The sequence below is a fragment of the Lithohypha guttulata genome, assembly GCF_036872675.1.
Source record: "Lithohypha guttulata strain CCFEE 5908 chromosome Unknown scaffold_1, whole genome shotgun sequence".
NCBI lineage: Eukaryota > Fungi > Ascomycota > Eurotiomycetes > Chaetothyriales > Trichomeriaceae > Lithohypha > Lithohypha guttulata.
This window is the reverse complement of record NW_027042750.1, coordinates 2,431,705-2,450,011: the sequence shown is the minus strand read 5'-3', so window position 1 is coordinate 2,450,011 and position 18,307 is coordinate 2,431,705. Positions and strand designations below refer to the sequence as shown.

The 18,307-nt window shown below is 49.3% G+C and overlaps 9 protein-coding genes across 9 annotated transcripts; 5 read left to right on the top strand and 4 right to left on the bottom strand.

Annotated features, from left to right (window-relative positions):
- Positions 1-167: 167 nt before the first annotated feature.
- On the top strand, positions 168-3,259 carry ctf18 (Chromosome transmission fidelity protein 18; the record flags this gene model as incomplete). Its single annotated transcript, XM_064895274.1, has 2 exons — positions 168-2,689; positions 2,743-3,259. 2 exons carry the CDS (start codon positions 168-170, stop codon positions 3,257-3,259), a joined length of 3,039 nt encoding a protein of 1,012 aa, XP_064757961.1.
- Positions 3,260-3,870: 611 nt separating this feature from the next.
- Positions 3,871-4,999, bottom strand: LTR64_000892 (uncharacterized protein; the record flags this gene model as incomplete). The annotated part of the gene is made up of 3 exons (XM_064895273.1): positions 3,871-4,143; positions 4,192-4,927; positions 4,980-4,999. The coding sequence occupies 3 exons, from the start codon at positions 4,997-4,999 to the stop codon at positions 3,871-3,873; spliced, it is 1,029 nt and encodes a 342-aa protein (XP_064757960.1).
- Positions 5,000-5,363: 364 nt separating this feature from the next.
- Positions 5,364-7,629, top strand: LTR64_000891 (uncharacterized protein; the record flags this gene model as incomplete). Its single annotated transcript, XM_064895272.1, has 2 exons — positions 5,364-5,562; positions 5,735-7,629. The coding sequence occupies 2 exons, from the start codon at positions 5,364-5,366 to the stop codon at positions 7,627-7,629; spliced, it is 2,094 nt and encodes a 697-aa protein (XP_064757959.1).
- Positions 7,630-7,753: 124 nt separating this feature from the next.
- LTR64_000890 (uncharacterized protein) lies at positions 7,754-8,595 on the bottom strand (the record flags this gene model as incomplete). The annotated part of the gene is made up of 5 exons (XM_064895271.1): positions 7,754-7,834; positions 7,883-8,136; positions 8,185-8,262; positions 8,308-8,487; positions 8,535-8,595. The coding sequence occupies 5 exons, from the start codon at positions 8,593-8,595 to the stop codon at positions 7,754-7,756; spliced, it is 654 nt and encodes a 217-aa protein (XP_064757958.1).
- A 990-nt stretch (positions 8,596-9,585) lies between these two features.
- LTR64_000889 (uncharacterized protein) lies at positions 9,586-10,494 on the top strand (the record flags this gene model as incomplete). Its single annotated transcript, XM_064895270.1, has 1 exon — positions 9,586-10,494. The coding sequence occupies one exon, from the start codon at positions 9,586-9,588 to the stop codon at positions 10,492-10,494; it is 909 nt and encodes a 302-aa protein (XP_064757957.1).
- A 762-nt stretch (positions 10,495-11,256) lies between these two features.
- On the top strand, positions 11,257-12,088 carry LTR64_000888 (uncharacterized protein; the record flags this gene model as incomplete). Its single annotated transcript, XM_064895269.1, has 2 exons — positions 11,257-11,317; positions 11,370-12,088. 2 exons carry the CDS (start codon positions 11,257-11,259, stop codon positions 12,086-12,088), a joined length of 780 nt encoding a protein of 259 aa, XP_064757956.1.
- Positions 12,089-12,759: 671 nt separating this feature from the next.
- Positions 12,760-14,026, top strand: FAL1 (RNA helicase; the record flags this gene model as incomplete). The annotated part of the gene is made up of 2 exons (XM_064895268.1): positions 12,760-13,036; positions 13,113-14,026. 2 exons carry the CDS (start codon positions 12,760-12,762, stop codon positions 14,024-14,026), a joined length of 1,191 nt encoding a protein of 396 aa, XP_064757955.1.
- Positions 14,027-14,736: 710 nt separating this feature from the next.
- Positions 14,737-16,110, bottom strand: TUB4 (gamma-tubulin; the record flags this gene model as incomplete). The annotated part of the gene is made up of 1 exon (XM_064895267.1): positions 14,737-16,110. One exon carries the CDS (start codon positions 16,108-16,110, stop codon positions 14,737-14,739), a length of 1,374 nt encoding a protein of 457 aa, XP_064757954.1.
- Positions 16,111-16,314: 204 nt separating this feature from the next.
- LTR64_000885 (uncharacterized protein) lies at positions 16,315-17,327 on the bottom strand (the record flags this gene model as incomplete). The annotated part of the gene is made up of 2 exons (XM_064895266.1): positions 16,315-16,714; positions 16,759-17,327. 2 exons carry the CDS (start codon positions 17,325-17,327, stop codon positions 16,315-16,317), a joined length of 969 nt encoding a protein of 322 aa, XP_064757953.1.
- Positions 17,328-18,307: the final 980 nt, after the last annotated feature.

The window sequence follows — 18,307 nt, the reverse complement described above, 5'->3', positions numbered from 1 at the left end:
TGCTCAATTTGCTATCGATCTACCGGGGCATGATGGTTAACTTTCCAGCACGCTATGACGCGCGAAAAAAACACGGTCGCGTAAACTACATCGAAGAATGGTCGAACGCGTTAAGTAGTAGTCGGTTATCTTTCTGACCAGTACTATCGAGCTCGTTCAGTCTTAACATGATCGAGGTGCCTGCCATGTCTCTCTCGTCCTCGCCCGTTGTGTACCCAGCAAGCTCACCAGCAGCATTATCAGTGCACCCGCCAAAGCCAAAGCGGAAGCTATTTCAGAAGTTTGACTTCCAACAGCCGTTGCTGAAGAAACCCAGGCTTTCTGAACCGAATTACAAGCCCTCAGAAAACACTCGAACCTCCTGGACCGATAACGCGGTCGAAAAATGCCTCGATTCAACCGTTACCCCTACGACGAACAGCCGTCCTGTTTCGGACGAGCAGCTCAACTCTCTTCCTCCCCAACCCCAGGAAATAGCCGCGAAGCTACTCTTGCTATCAGACACAACATCCTCGCATCTTGATGCGCCGTCCTCAGCATCTCTACCGTTAAATCTCGGTCGAGGACTCACACGTAAAACCATTAACCTTCAGACGACTTCAGGCGGATCGATTCGTGTGATACCACGAAAGAAGCAAGCCACTCAGACGTATGAGCAGGTGATTGCGGGTCGATCTGTCACGAACGAGGGCAGAGCCAAGAGAGCATACTACGGTGTTGACATTCATGAGCTCGTAAACGAGGCAAAGATACAACGAGAACTGAATCAAGCAGAGAAGGAATTAAGAGCTCAAAGAGAGGCAGACATCGATATACAGCCAAGTATTGAGCTTGCAAGACCACAGTCAAGCCACAGCGAGACAGGCAGGAGGGTCAGCAAGCATCAGATGTGGACCGAGAAGTACCGTGCAAAGAAATTCACAGAACTTGTCGGCGACGAGCGTACACATCGGTCTGTTCTGCGATGGCTGAAAGCTTGGGACAATATTGTCTTTCCAGGGGCTGCAAAGAAGAAAACGAAGAAAGTGTACGAGGACAACAATGATGGTCAAGAACAACAACATCGGAAAATTATGTTGCTTACTGGACCCCCTGGCCTGGGCAAAACGACATTAGCTCATGTCTGCGCCAAACAGGCTGGTTACGAAGTGCTCGAGATCAATGCCAGCGACGATCGAAGCAGGGATGTGGTCAAAGGACGAATCAAAGATGCCTTAGGGACAGAGACTGTGCGAGGCATACAGGAGGAAGGGAAAACTCGAAAGGCTGGTCGCCCTGTTTGCGTCGTGGTGGATGAGGTCGATGGTGTGGTTACTGGATCTGGGGGTAGTGGTGGAGAAGGTGGTTTCATGAAGGCTCTCATCGATCTTGTCCAGCTTGACCAGAAGAACGCTTCCATGAACACTACAGCACCAACAGCCACTCAAAGCAAGAGGAAGGGTGACAAATTCAAGATGCTGCGACCGTTGATACTCATCTGCAACGATGTATATGCTCCCTCACTACGACCTCTACGCAATTCCTCCATGGCGGAAATTGTACACGTGCGCAGACCACCCATCGACAAGGTCATTGCTCGTCTGAAAAGTGTGTTCGAAAAAGAAAATATTCGCTGTGACAATGACGCGGTCCGGCGACTGTGCGAGGATTGTTGGGGTATGGGCAGCCGCAAGCAAAACTCCAATACTGCCAAGGGAGCTGGTGAAGGAGATATTCGGGGTGTTCTCGTGCAAGGAGAGTGGTTCGCCAGCAAGCTGAGGATAAGTGACTCGGGAGCTGACAGCAGACTGACTAGAAAGTGGGTCGAGGCCCAGCTTAGCGAAACTCCTCTCAAGGCCCATAAGGGTTTGGGACGAGGTGGTATCAGGGAGGTTATCGACAGAATCTTCTTGGAAGGAGCAGGATTGCCACATCAACAAACAGCGCTGAGTGCAGACGAAGCTCGACAGATCAAGGAGTCCGAAAACCATGCTCTCGGCGTTGCTGACCTTCGAAAACGATCTGCCATTCATGCTCTACGTGAGATGGCCAATACTTGTGGTGACCATGACAGACTTATGACGGATTGCTTTCAGACGTATACCTCCCAAGTGTTTCAAGATGACACATTCCTTTCGAAGCCGAACGCCAGCTACGACTGGTTGCACTTTCACGACAGCTTGTCAGGTCGAATATTTTCTGGTCAAGAATGGGAGCTTGGTGGATACCTGAGCACAAGTGCTTGCGCATTCCATAATTTGTTTGCCTCCATGGAAGGCACCTCCTCGTCATCAAACGACGTCGAGAAACAGGAAAATATGGAATTAGCCCATCCATTTAGTGGTTCAAGAGCTGACTTTGCTTCGCACGAGGCACTGAAGCAGAACCGCACTGCCCTGGTTGAGATGCAAAGTGGTTTCTCGGCCGATTTGCTTCGTCTGTTTAGCTCTATCGACAATGTGGCTGGAGAACTTGTTCCACACGTGTATCGTATGATTTCACCAGACGTCAAACCTGTGGTGGTGGGAGGCAGTGCAGGAGGTCCATCTGTGGCCTCGGTAAGAAAAGAAAGCGAGCGAAATTGTGTTGGTCGATCTGTTGGTGTCATGAGTGCGCTCAATGTTAGCTTTGAGAAAGTGAGAATCGAGAATGAAAGAGAAGGGTCTAGCATGGGCACGATGAATGGAGGGTGGGCATTCAGGATGGAGCCGTAAGTTATCACCTCTTCCCACTCTTGGCTGATCAGGACTAATTTTCATACAGACCCATTGACTCTCTTTCGGCATACCACTTCTCGGGATCGAGTTCGAGTTCGAAGGCGACGACAGCCACTTCGCAGCCTACACGTTATGCCATACGCCAAGTTCTGGACCAAGAACTACGGAAGGAGAAAGTTCTCCAAGCATCAGCAGCTCGACAAGCTAGAGGCAGCGGAGCTCTTTCAGAGAAGTTTGTTCAGACCCCTAGGGAGGAGAGAGAGAATGTTAGACCCTTGTCGAAAGGGCAGGATCCGAACCAGAAGAAGACTACCGTGGTCAGGCGCGACTTCTTCGGCCGACCGATCGAGAACTTGAACATTATAGCTGCACCTGCTCCGTCGAATGGCAAAGGTATTGACGCATCTTCGATCGCTAAGAGCACAGCGACCAAGGGCAAAGCGCTGAGCGTAACCACATCTGGGGAGAACGAGGACGATCGCATCTGGGTATCGTTCAACGAGGGATCCTCGACTGCTGTCAGGAAACCTATCACGTTGAGCGATCTCTTGGAAGGGTTCTAAGCAGCTAGCATATACTGTACTTCAGAAGGACAATACCATACATATCATCATCTCAAGACCTGAGCCACTTGAGCTTTGGATTCTGTATGGGGAAACGTGCGACTAAGTTCGGGTATACTTCGGAGTGTAGTCCCCGAATAAAATGCAGCAGGAAAGCGCGGCTCGACCTCGCGATCGTTAGTATGCGATTGACCTTTGACACGAGCGCAGCTGTTAATGTTACGCACCTCCGCATAGGAAGGCTGTTCAATCTTCGAAATGGACGACCATGTTACCTATGGTTCTGCTGCCGTAGTCGGCCCACAACCATACACCACCGACTGTTCGCGAGCTCACTCCCTCAATAACTCACAATCCAATAATTCCTGATCGATTGCCAGACTAGCAATAACTAAGATAGAAGCGCAGGTCAAGACAGACGTTGTTGAAATATCTCTGGTTGCCTGCAATATCTACGGGGCAAGACATATAGGAAGCCACCCCTGGTAGACGGTCCAGGACGGTATAGGGTCCAGCAGCGACCATGGCCTGGTCGACAGCAGCCTACACATATTCACTGTCCTGATTTACAACTTGGCTCAAGGGTAGCCCTAACCTGCATATATCGAGGATCATGAAGTGCTCTTGTTCCCATCTCGCAGCCTCTCGGCTTCTTCTGCAACCATGCGAGGAATGTCCTCCTCTAGCGATACCTCTGTCGGCTTCCAATCCAGATATTTCTGAGCTCTAGAGGAACTGAGCTTTGCATTAGTTCCGAGGATTATCGATCCGTGAGGCACAACCTGATCGATTTCTTTACCCGACAAAGATTTGATGTTGTCTGATTTGATCAGGTCCTGGTCACGAGCTGCTTTGGAAATAAGTCGAGCGAATTTACCGAAAGCCTACACTTCTGGTCAGTAAAGAAATGGCGCGGGCTCAGGACAGCTTACAATTTGACCATTCTCTGGAAGGAAGATCCTATCCTCATTCCACACATCATTCTTTCCATCAGCTGCAGCACTTAAGAGGGAGACGAAAAGCTTGGCAATATCGGCGACGTGGATTGTGCTCCAAACGTTCTCGCCTTTGCCAACCTGGAAGCTCTCGCCGTTCTTTATGGTGTATTCAGCAATTGCTGGCCCTTGCACGGTACGGGTATTGCCTGGTCCCCTGCCTTTGCCGTATATGATTGGACCTGGTACAAGGGCTGTTTTGACCTGCTCCTGATCCTGGTCAAGAACCAGATTGTCAACTATCCGACCTGGGCTTGCTCGGATCACGGCTCTAATCTCCTCGACATCGGCAATGTCATCATAAGTCTTTCCTTCGGCCTCACCATATGTCCCGGCTTTCATCTGGGGTCCAGCAAACATGGATGCACCACTGATCTGCAACCAGTAACCTGCTTTTTGGCGGCCTGTATCATTCAATCCTTTAACAATTGCACGCGTACTGACTTCATGTCGCGTACTGGCGAGGTGCAGAACGACATCGGCAGCCTTTGCTTCGCTTTCTATCAAGCTAGCATCATCGAGATCTCCTTCGACTACCTCGACTTTTTGGTATGTCTCCTTGATAGCAGCGCCCTTGCCTTTGTCTCTCACAAGACACCTGACATGGTGTGACGCATCAAGGCGTGAGATCTGATTCAACACTTCTCCGCCGATATAGCCTGAAGCACCGGTGCTATTGCATGCTCAGTAGGCCCCAGCAGCATCATGTCTAGGAATGTACTTACAGGAATACTTTGAGTGTCATTCTTAACGTTCTGCACGACTAGTATCGACTATTGGAACAAGCAGTGCTTATTGTCTGGTTTTTGCACCACAAAAACTACACACATGGCGATGATAAAAATTCAAGTTGAGGACATCTTCATTCACTCAGTGACCACTCATCAATCTAATGACCCTCCCTTTTGTTTCTAAGCGGCTACATGTCTGGATTGAGTTGTGCTGTTTACCAAGCACAAAGTCGTCGACCACCGAGAGTGGATTGCGGAGAAGTGGGTCTTTTAGGAGATATTTGCCAATTACAGTCCGCGATAAGAAGATGGAAAGACTTTCCTTTCGTGGAATACAACAAGCGACCCACAGCTCTCAGCTTCCTTCGACTCCGTGCAATGGTTTCCACGAAATCGCGAACGCAACCAGGACTGCGCGACAATGTTGGACAACGCTACAACGTGACACTCTTGCGTGTCGTCAGCAGCATATGGGTCCTAAAGTCTCAAACCGAGGAGCCTCTCGCCGCACTCATGTGCTCGGAGGTTGTGAAAGTTGTCGAAGGCGTCATCAAAAATGCGATCAGGTCCGCCCTAAGTGTCTTAACTGCCAAGCACTCGGAGTGCAGTGTTTAGGCTATGATACCAGCATACAGTGGGTCTCACATGACAAGGCTCCCGCACATGAAGAGAAATCAGGCACACGACGGCACCTCTACTCAGGTCGGCAGGCACATCCACATTGTGATACTGATCTAACCATGTTTCAGAGCAAGCACGACATTTGATGAGCAGGCAGCTAGTTCAACAAGTAGACTCAAAATCCATTGATACGTCCTTGGCAACCATAGATTCTTGGTCGGATGGCCTTCGTCCCCATCGAAAGGATGTACTTGAGATTGGTCCCTTTCGAGTTATTGACTTTACCAACGTCTCTCAAGCGGGTGTACAGCCTTCACTCCCAGCTGAGATCGTCCCTGACATAGATCACACCTTCAATGAACCTGTCATCGACGACTCACTGCGTATCACAACCCCTTCGAGTCAAGGACTAGCTACCTCTATTCCGGATTACCTTCAATGGTCTGATCTGTTTGACCTGGAGTTTGATACGTGGCTCGGCGCGCAGCCAGACGACTTTGGTATCAATACCAACTCTGCCGAACCACAGCTTGGTTGGCCGGCCACGAGTATCGGTGTTGCCGAATCTGCGGAGCTGCCTACCACGTCGTCCGCTCTTATCGACGACCCGGACATGATAGCTCAAGCTGCAAAGCTCATCAAGAACTTCTCGAATCATGTGATTGGAGCTGTTGGCGCTCTGCCCTTTAATGCTAAATCACCGTTTGAGATACTCAATGTTACCAGTGCGATACAAACATATGCCGATATTACATACTTGGGCCGACCGATAAAGCATGCCAATGCTGCTAACTTCTGCAGTGTTCTTGCTTGTTCTGCTTACTACCTCGCAGTAAATGACCCTGAGTTAGGCAACTCGTCCAATGGGTACTGGCTTGCGATCGCAACGAGAGCTGGTAACTACGCCAAAGCACATCTGCAGAAGTCGTTGCAAAGTGAAACTCAGGGTAATGCAAAAGCAAAATACAAAGATCAGTTGATGGCGCTCATATGCACCTTGACCTATGCGATCATGGCCGGCCACCAAAGAGATGCTCGCTGTTACATGATTGATGCGGAAAGGTTGCTTCGAGTGCGCGGGCTTGCGAAAAGACAAATATCAAGAAGAGCCCGTCTGATGCACCACATGTATACGTGGTTCAGGATTGTAGGCGAAAGCACATATGTTCTCCATGAGATCAAAGGCCATGTGCTCGGCAACGTACCAATTCCACCTTCAGCACAAAATCTCGTGCTTGATGCTGGTCATAATGCTCGCTTGGATGATTTTCTACGTATCGAGCGTCCTGATGATCAAGATCTCGACCTCGAAGAACAGAAGGATCCGGCTGTGGGTCTCCACGATATACATCTTCAAGATTCAAGGACGTATCAGGACACGATGTACTTGCAAATATACGGATTGCCGGAAACTTGGCTCAGCCTGCTCTCGCAAACAACTCGACTAGCTAATGTTGTAGACGCACAAAAGGCTGGACGTCTGTGCGGACAACACACGGCTCACAAATCGATAGAAAAGCGTGCCACGCGGCTGGAAGACATGATATGCTCATTTGCTGCACGTTCAAGCTCAGTAGCGCAGAGCGCAACGCCCCTATCTTCTAGTCATTACATGCTCCAAGCCATGAATGCTGCTCTTGTGCTCTACTTCTACAGACGGATCCGCAATGTCAATTCCCTCATCTTGCAGAGCCACGTCGATGAGGTGATCGAAGCATTACGCAATTTCGACTTGTCTCTTATTCGATATCAAGTTGCGTCTCCGGGAACTGCTTGGCCTGCATTTATTGCTGGTTGCGAAGCAAGTCCAGGCCCCAGACGAGACTACCTCTCGACTTGGGTGAGCAATGCTTTCGCCAAAACAGGCTTACAGAGCTACAAAGCAGCTGAAACTATGATGTCGGGAGTGTTCATGAGGAAAGATCAAGTCGCTGCCTCTCCACGCTCTGCGAGAAATGCTGGCCCTGCGACAACATGGATTGAGATCTCTAAGGAGAAGAAAGAATGGGTTATATTATGCTAGGTCTAGTCTACAGCTTGGACAAAAGATTGTTCTGCCCTAATACACTTAAGTGGTCTCGACTTATCTCATTTATTGATCGACAACTAGATATGTCAGCAATGTTAGTTCAGCTTCGAAGGTGTGCTTACCCGGCTAACGCCATTGTGGTGTGCAGCTCGTGCCGTAGGATCTCCAGAGCTAGTTCAACACCGTTCTGCCCACCATACTGTCGCCACGTCAGCAACGTCCTTCTCAAGGAAGAGACTCTACCTACCGCAAGACCCCAGATTGCGATACGACCAATGAAGCAATACTGGGCACCTAAAGCCAATGCCTTGAATATATCCGAACCTCTCCGGATGCCTCCATCGATGGCGATCTGTATGCGACCTCGAGCGATCGGAGCACATTCTGCTAGAGCGTCAATGGTCGCTGGCATACCGTCAAGTTGTCTTCCACCGTGATTGGAGATGACAATTCCGTCTGCACCATATTTGATGGCAAGCTCAACATCTGCTGGCGTCGTCACTGGTGGTTGTTAGATTGGATGATTCGGGAGGAGTCTACTGTACTAACCTCCTTTCAGCCACACCTCCATGTCGCCGCAATTCTTCTTGAGCCATGGGATGATTTCCTCCCATTCTAAAGTATCATCTGTCACCGTCAGTCGAGGCCTTCCGCGTCACGATATTCGCTCACCAAATGCTTGGGGACCTTCGGATTTTGTCTCTTGATCTCCAGCAAATTCGTCGCCACCACTGGACAAAATGTTTGGAAAGGTTAAATCTCGAGGAAGCGTGAAGTTGTTTCTCATTTCATTCAACCTTCGTCCTAGTACAGGCACGTCGACAGAGATGAATAGGGCTCGATAGCCAGCAGCTGTTCAATCAGTTTGACACTCGACAAGAGATCGTCTATTCACGTACCTTGAGCCCGCTGGAGTAGCTGTCGAGTAATGTTTCGATCTTTTACGATACACATCTGCATGATGTAAGGATTACCGTTTCCTTGCAACTTGACGTCTTCTAACGAGGTCGTGCCATATGAAGAGAGGCACATAGGTAGATGCATGCGTGCTGCAGCACGTGAGGTGGCCACCTCACCATCATCATGAGCAAGTTTTTGCATCGCTGTCGGACTAATGCCGAGTGGCATCGAGATCTGCCAATATCAGCGGGCTTGCGAGAATGGAGAATGAGCTGTTGTACCTTTTGACCAAATATGGTGGTTGACATATCAAGGTTGGCTACATTTCTCCAAACTCGGGGACGGATCTTGAATTTGTCGAATGCCTTCTCATTGTCTCGCAGTCTGGAGGTTGTCAGCCGAGCTGAATCGGACACGAAGAAACACTGACGTTACCAAGTCCATGGCTCCTTCATTGTAAAAGTCTGCAACACGAGTTCAATATCCGGTCAATCATTGGGAAATCCAGCCTTACCTCGATAAGGCTTCGCCAACTTCTTGCTACCCTCATTCTTCAGGTCGTCAATCGAGAATACCTTGTCATCTAAGTTTTGAGCTCTGTTGGCCATCCCAAGCGTCTATCTCAAGTGGTTGATGGTATTGAAGGATACAAGAGTTGTCCTCACTTCGTTTACGTACTTGTTATGTGCTCGCAGACTGTCTCAGATCATAGGAACGTTTTATTAGACGACGATGCGGCTGAACAACCACACTCACAACGCCTCCATTGCTGGATCCAGGTATAAGCCTAGATCTACGGAATACCTTGCCTATAGCACTATCGACCAATTGGAAGTCATGCCACGCTCCACTTTGGCGCCGACACCTGCCTGATGCAGAACACCGCAAAGGATCTGCAGATATACGAAGCAGTTGGAAGTGATTACCTGTGGTGAGACCTGCTAGTATATCCAGCGCAAATCCGTCCTAGAAATACAGCTTGATAAACAGACTACCCACAAACTTTGACTCAATCCTCCCGAAGGTTTTCGACACATCACAGAAACAAAAATGATCAACTCACCACCACGAGATCTTCGAGGCATCTTTGTCGCTCTCATTACACCTTTCACGGATGATCGCACGCAGATCGACGCCAAGCGACTTCAAGACCACATCGACTTCCTCGTCGACAGTGGTATACATGGCATAGTTCCAGGTGGCTCGACCGGCGAATTTACAGCATTGAGTATTGCTGAAAGGAAACAGCTTATCGAGCTGTGCGTCGAGTACTGTGCTGGTCGAATCCCAGTCGTGGCTGGAACTGGTGCACTGACAACAAAAGATTGTGTAGAGCTTGCAAGTCATGCTTCTCAAGCAGGTGCAGATGCACTCATGGTTGTTCCGCCATTCTACGACGCCGTTAACTATGAGCAACTGAAGGAACTGCTTAACGAGATCAGCTCGGCCTCTAATCTGCCAATCATGTATTACAACATACCGTCTGCAAGCGGCGTCACACTCAGCCCAGAACAGCTCGCCGGCTTGTCAGGCAGTGGTGTGAGGTACATGAAGGATACCTCAGGCAACGCACCAGCGTTGACAGAATTGCTCTTTGAACGACAGAACGAGATCACAACCTTCAACGGCTGGGACACATTGACCTTTTACGGTCTGGCAGCAGGAGCGAAGGGCTCGGTATGGGGTGCAAGCAACGTCATTCCAGAGCTGTCAGCAGAACTCTGGGAGGCAGTCGCCGTGCAGCAAGATCTCAAGAAAGGACGAGAACTGTGGAGCAAGATCTTCCCTGTCTGCAAATTCTTGGAATCGCACCACTATGCGTCTGCGGTCAAAACGGGTATGGAGTTAAGGGGATGGAAAACTGGTGGTATCAGGAAGCCATATGCTCTCTTGGCGGATGAGCCACGGAAGGAGTTTGCGCAAATCTTGGAGAAGGCTGGTGTGAACGTTGTTGCTTGAGGTTTAAGATCCTAAACGTACACGGTTTAATGCTTACAATTTCCAAATATGCTTCCGCAGGCGGTGTCGACTCTGCAGTGACGATGTCTTGCCCAACTCTACTACTTTTACGCACGGACCATGAGCATGCAACGATCACATATATCGATATAAGGTGTTTGACTGACCATGTACTACCAAAGTGCTCTTCCGAGATGTCAGCGTATCGCAGGTTCGTGGTGTGATAACTGTCGAATGGCTCCAAAGCGACAATACGAGCAACGATACTGACGATGCTGAGGAATATTAGAGGCGCGTTCACGGCATACACGACTGATTTGACAACCATACACCATCGATCATCTCATCGTTGCGAAGGACGTGGAATGATGGATGATCTTGGGGTGGAAATACCAATAATCTAAATACATGGCCAACCACTAAGAATGCCACAGAGATACATGAGGTTGTGGTCACTGTGCAACTATGACGACGACAGCGCATTGACAACGACTTTAGTAGCAAGCTTGAGCCAAGGAGCCGCAAGATCGCCATAGCGAAACCGCACAGATCATAGTTGCGCAGTGCAAGATCTAGTATTTGACGAGCACGGTCCACCAAATGCTCAACATGGATCTACAGCATAGAGATTAAGGATGTCGAGCATTCTTCCCAGCCTTCCTGATAAAGAGACATAAAGGCGAGTGTCGCCATGGTCGACCAGGACGTAGCTGTCTCAGTCTTCAGGCAATTCATCGAATAGCACAGTACGCCAGTCACAAGATGTATATCATGAAGATCGCTCCAGCAGCTTTGCTGATCACATTGGGATTGTCGTCACCAGGTAAGATATGATTCTGCCGTCTTCGGAATTTACTCTAACCATGATTACGTAGTTAACCATATCAGCAAGAGACAGTTGGGCGGCCTCACTGGCATCTTGGAGATCGTCAAGGATGTACTGCCCGCGACTGGCAGCGTCGGCGGTGTTGGCAGCGGCATTGGAAGTGGAAGTGGAGGCTCAAACATCCCAGGTGTTCCTGACACCGATAATGACGACACGCCCAGTGTCGATACCTCATGCGTCGACGCGATTTCCAAGATCGACGAAGCACTTAGTATCAGTGCTCAGCTCATGGAAGCCAGTGGAGAACAACCAACCATGCAACAGATCCTAGCTGTGCTTGGCGTACTCGAAGATTCACTTGGAGACGAGTGCAAAGAAGACGATGATAGCAGCAGTGAAGACGACATGGACGACATGGAGGGAATGGATATGCTCACCGTTCGAGCTGAAGAGTGCTCAGCATGCGAGCAAGCTCTGTACGGAATCGTCAAGCAACTGCAAAACATCTTCTCTATCGGACAGGCTGCGACGGATGTTCTTCCAGATACCGGAGACCTTCCTAGCGCAGGCGACCTTCCAAGTACTGGTGGTCCCAAGCTCCCTCCTCTGGTCGATGATTTAAAGGCTGTAGTCATTAACACGACTATGCCGATGAATATGACGATGCCTGTCAATACTACCACTAACTCCATCTCTCCCATGGCACGAACTGTTCTGAGCACACCACAGCTGAGGCGGAGAATAGTCGCTGGGTCAAGAAGGCAGTAGGGGCTTGAATTTCCGAGGACAAGCGAGTAGGATCGAGAAGTATCTTCAGCCATAACACGACCAGGTGCTGTAACGATGACATGAGCAATTTGCAGTGCTCGCAGACGGCGGGGCAATAGACGATGGCCAGTGACTGCCGACTTTCAATATGGAGTTGATATTAGAGCTGGTGTCTGCAGAGATACATGAATCATAGATAACATCGCATAGAGCATTGTACTCATAATGACCATACAAGGAGGAGTTCGATTCAATATAGCCGTTGTGCGCCTCTTTATCTCCTAGCAATAACGTATCTGCTCAGGACATAACTGATTGCTGTCATTGAGACGCTGCTTTAAACTCTGATCACGTTTGAATTTCAATTTACACTCGGTGTTACAGTCGTGCGAGTAATTGATAGTAATCAACGAACAGTAGCTGTCTTCGAACGACTGAAGGCATACCACCACAGTATGCAGTGGGAGGAGTTTGCAAGGTCGGCTAAGTTGCCGATGCAAAGTCCGAGTGCACGTCGAAGCTAGCCTGATTAAGAGTAGTGAGCTACAATAGTTTCAGGTTCAACTTCAAGTTCTGCAGCATCATATTCAAAAGTATCGACCTAACATTCCACTTTTTGCGCACCGTTGCGAACCTAACCATACCTTACGAAACATCAGAGGATCTCAAACATGGCAGAACCACTAGACGACTCCAAGATGGAGTTCTCAACCTCCAAAGAAGTGACTGTCGCACCGACTTTCGAAGACATGCATTTGAAGGAAAATCTTCTACGAGGAGTCTACGCATACGGTTACGAATCGCCCTCAGCAGTCCAGTCGCGGGCTATTGTACAAATCTGTAAAGGTCGAGACACAATTGCGCAGGCGCAATCAGGTACAGGAAAGACAGCTACATTTTCGATCAGTATTTTGCAGATTTTGGAGACTACTGTAAGAGAGACACAAGGTGAGGATTGTCCAAATCTTGCGGCTGCCACGACAAGGTATAGAAAGCGCAGAGAGAGACTAACACCCACAAACAGCACTGGTCCTTAGCCCAACCAGAGAACTCGCAACCCAAATACAAAGCGTCATCATGGCCCTAGGCGACTACATGAATGTCCAATGCCACGCCTGCATCGGTGGCACCAACATCGGTGAAGACATCCGCAAACTCGACTACGGCCAACACGTCGTCTCAGGAACCCCCGGCCGCGTCGCAGACATGATCCGCCGCCGCAACCTCCGCACCCGCCACATCAAAATGCTCGTCCTCGACGAAGCCGACGAACTCCTCAACCGTGGCTTCCGCGAACAAATCTACGACGTCTACCGCTACCTCCCACCCGCAACACAAGTCGTGGTAGTCAGCGCCACTCTCCCTTACGACGTCCTCGACATGACCACGAAATTCATGACCGACCCCGTCCGCATCCTCGTCAAACGCGACGAATTGACCCTTGAGGGCCTAAAGCAATACTTCATCGCCGTTGAAAAGGAGGAATGGAAATTCGACACCCTGTGCGATCTCTACGATACCCTCACCATTACACAGGCCGTCATCTTCTGCAACACCCGCCGTAAAGTCGAGTGGCTGACCGACAAGATGCGCGAGGCAAATTTCACAGTCAGCAGCATGCACGGCGAAATGCCCCAGAAAGAGCGCGACAGCATCATGTCCGATTTTCGCCAGGGTAATTCTCGAGTCCTTATCACGACTGATGTCTGGGCGCGAGGTATAGATGTTCAACAGGTTAGTTTGGTGATTAATTATGACTTGCCGAGTAACAGAGAGAACTACATTCATAGAATTGGAAGGAGTGGTCGGTTTGGTCGAAAGGGTGTGGCGATCAATTTTGTGACGGGTGAGGATGTGAGGATTTTGAGGGATATCGAGCTTTATTATAGTACGCAGATTGATGAGATGCCGATGAACGTGGCGGATTTGCTTACTTGAGACGAGTCAGGGAAAGGGCAGGATTCGGTGATTATGGAGAAGAACTTGTGGAACCTCGATCAAGGCGTTGGAGGATGAGCAAGGCAGTGCACAATAATAGTTGCACAAATACTAAATTGACCAACACAGAGATGATGGGATGGAAATGGGATGAAATTTTGACCCGTGAGTTGGCATCTATCTGATCATGCGACTGTTCTAGCTAACCTTTCGAAACAGCGAGAACCTCCATGACCCCGTTCCACTTTGATCTCGACCACCCCAAGACTCGTCCATGGTTGGAGACAGTTGGGACCACGGTGAGTTCCCCCTCTGTTTATTGCTCCCCATGTGCTATGATGGGACTTTGCAGGATGCGCACTTCTGCTCCGCCGTTCGCTCGGGATCTCCTTCCTTCGTGGACAGTTCTATTGTGCACCTTACTTGCCGTGATCCCGAGTTTTTTTAATTTGAACTCGTGTCAGTGTCAAGCTGGTCTCTGAACCATTTCTCGACTATGCGAACGTGCAACACAGCGTTTTCACGTTGAGGTTCACATGCCTTGACTGCTAACCTGGTGGTGGTACTCGTGAACATTGTAATTCCTTGTGTGTTCTCGAGAGATGACTACCGTTCATCTTCCTTTACGTACAGATTCATGTTATCATTTTCATCATGCCTTATCAGAACCTTGTTCAAAGTTCAGGGTTGTTTCGCTCATCACAGCCAGTTCAAGAACCTTCTGCTTTGCCAGAGTCTGTTTGTGGGTCAAGATAGTCATCTCTTTCAGCAGCCTCATATTCTGCGATCAGACCCCCTACCACTTCTCTCGCCTCATCAAATTCTCCTAAACCGTCTGCGAACGGAGCTTCTTTCTTGTATTGCTCGAGGTAGGCGTTGCGCTTTCTCATTTTCTCATACTGAACCACTATCCTGCGGAAAAGTGTTGCTACACTTGTGTGATTAGCGAGCATCAACCCCGATACTCTATGTGTATTCGGCAGGTAGGGAGATTTTCGTGTCAGAGCAACCTGTATCGATGCAGGGCCCCAGGGTATGAAAGTCGCCATGCGTCGTTCTCGTATTCTTAGCAAGGACTTGTGCACATCCGTCGGATCGAGGTCTTGTCCTTGTATTATGTTTAATATGCTGATGTAGCAGGACTGCTTTGATGGTGTAATAGAGACCATGCGATTCTTTGGCTGGAGAAGTCGTCGCATGACGTCCAGCACTGTTGTTTTGCGAACAGTCTTGGCTTGAGAGACATCGTCGCCAGTAAAGGGTGTGTAAGACGTTGTTAGAAAGTGGCAGCGTGGTGTAGGGATGAGGGAGGCTATGATACCTACCAGATCGTTGTGCATGTAGCCTGGATAGCGTAGTGTGGTGGTCGAAGCTGCCATGACTGTGCTGACTAGCTGATTGACCTGCTGGAAGGACGGTTCCTGGACGTGTAATCTATCCGCAGCTATTCGGGTAAGGGCACCATTATCCAGAACCACCACACTGTCGGCATTCTGTGTCAGACGTCGTAACGAAAGCAGGGAGTTGTAAGGGTTCACTACAACGTCGCCAGTTGCAGTGTCTGGAAAAACAGAGTATGTCTGTATTATCTTCTTAGGGAATCGATCGTTCATTCTTTCCAGGAGGTAAGAGCCGAGCCCAGATCCAGTACCACCAGCGATCGAGTGCAGAAGCATGAACCCCTCAAGCGAGTCAGACCCATCAGCTTCACGATCAATCATATCAAAGATCTCTTCTTGTACTCTATCGCCAGCCGCATAGCCTGCTGCCCAGTTATTTCCTGCTCCGCTCCCTTGTTCGCCCAAAAAGAAGTTTTCTGGGTTATATATGTTCTTGTATGGTCCTGTCTGGATGCTATTCAGCACGCGGGGCTCGAGGTCGACCAGGATCGCCCGTGGTATGTATCGTGTGTCGTCTGACTGGTAGAAGAAGACATCTTTGCGATCGTGAGAATCATTCGCTGCGAAGTCTTCGATTGTCCCATCACGGCTGATACCATGCTCTAGGCACAGGTGCTGCCAAAACTGACTGGCTATACTGTTGCCACATTGCCCAGCCTGTATCGTGATAATCTCCCGAGGCATCACGAACAGATATAGGATTTAGACTTATTGCTCTCAATGACTGAACATGTGGGGTTAGCAAGAACGCGTCTCAATATTCGCGGAACGCGTTCGATCGTGCCTGCCAAAACGGGTAAGCGTGATCGAAGTCGAGGGCACGAATATTTCTCTTCGAGGTGTCTACGAAAATCCAAAGATTGTGCTGAAAAACATGCCTCATTCTTTTCAAGCAGCGTCTAAATTGTGCAGATTGTCTTGCAACAGTTGCACCTGCGCTGCGTCTACAGCATCCCCAGTGAAGTGAATCTTTGTCGTCCGCCAATTGATCCATCTTCTCGCCAAAGCACCCTCTTCTGCTCTCAGTATTCCTGCTGCGATGTCCATCTGTCCTGCCTCCTTGTCACTATGCCAGGAGACTGATGCACCGCACTCGGGACAGAAATCCCGCCAAGTGCCCTCAGAGCTGTTGAATCTCTTCGCGTACTTGGTAGCTCCCTCAGAATACGTGGAACCATCAGGCCACGAAACCTTCTCGAACAGCACATTGGAGAGCCACGGCACTATTGCCTGACCCAGAGAGAGACGACAAGAACGACAGACACAAATTCCGCCTTCCCATTTATCACTGTGAGATTGTTAGTAAGGTCGAGGAGGATAGTGGTCACCTACCCATTATCAGGCCTGTCGATCGACAACTTTACCCTACCACAATGGCATTCAGCTCGGAGTTTTTCTGGGGTTTCGGCTGTTGCTTCATCGTCGCGTGGCTTCTTCAATTCCGCCTTGAGGTCCTCGACTGGTGATTGTCCATCGTCTTCCAGGTAGCAGGGTACGTTGGGAAAGCACCAGCTCAGACCGCCATCTTTTGTGTCCGCAAGATACTCGTGACCGGTAATAGCTTCTATTGCCTCCAACTTCCCATGTTTGGCTTTGTCGATAGCACCTGTGCAAATGCACCATCTATCCTCGGCCACCACATGGTAAGCCACATGACTGCCACATTCCTGACAGAAATAACGTGTTATCTTCGGCGAAGTAGCGTATTGCGTTAGCTTCTGCTTGAGCACGTCCACAGGAGGATCTAGGAGAGGTGGTCCACTGCTCAACGTCAATGCTCCAGTTACGTGCCGACAGCTATCGCAGTGACACACCGGACCTTGGTGAGGTAGTGATCCTTGGAGTTGCATAGCGATATTCGTCTGTCCACAATGACAGCGAACCACTATTTCGTTGCCCATCTTTGATGTGATAGTGTCAAAGTTCTTTGGAATGTGAGGAACTGCCTTGCACTCAATAAGGTCCTCTATACAGGACATGCCATCCAAAGGGCGTGTTCTTGGCATGCGTCAGGTGTGGCTAAAGAGAATACGAGGGTCGACAGGTATTGCTGATGTCCATTTGATGATTCAACCCGTTAGTAGCCTCTCAGTTATGAGGCACCCACGCTGGAACATTGTTAGTTGAACGAAGCTGCTGGAATCGGCCCTCAAAGGCATCAGAAAATGCTCATTTGGCGACACATCATAAGTTAAGCGTAGTTCAGAAGGTATATTTAGCAGTAGTCGCTTTGAACGTGCTCATGAGACGTCGGGCATTGGAAGTGATGACTGCCTTGCATCTTGAGTGTTGATTGTTTCTATACAGAGCTCTATCGGCAAGAAGCACCTCGTCGTCATCCGCTGATCGTGTTCCACGTCATTTTATCCTTGGAGCCTTCAGCAGTACCCCACCAACCAGAATTTGATCTTTATTGGACCACTGGATCTAGACGTTTCAACACTTCATTTCGTTCGAAACTCGTGGCTAACCACTCTCATCAAGCACACTACAGCCTGTGTCTTCATCAAGAATATCTATAGCGGCTTTGCAGGTGGAGAGCCTCAAAACCCCGATACCACGAGCTTCCAAGCCGATTCTGGACTAAAATACGTCTCGACCCTTTCTTTGTTTATCAACGCGTGACAACGATCCTGAATGCCGGCCTCGTGGCATGTTTGTCTGCCATACGTATTCAAAATCTTCTACATGTATATTCGATGCCGAATTGTCAACCTTGATTAACCGTGCAAGCTGTCTCAACGCCTGACTAATATCACTGCTCCAGCGCAAAATTGTCACAAGACTTTCAGAGTCTTCACTACTACAATCGTGTGACCTTTGACGCGCATGTGCATTTTTGTCTTCAACCCATATATCAAGACCGCAATCTCAACACGGT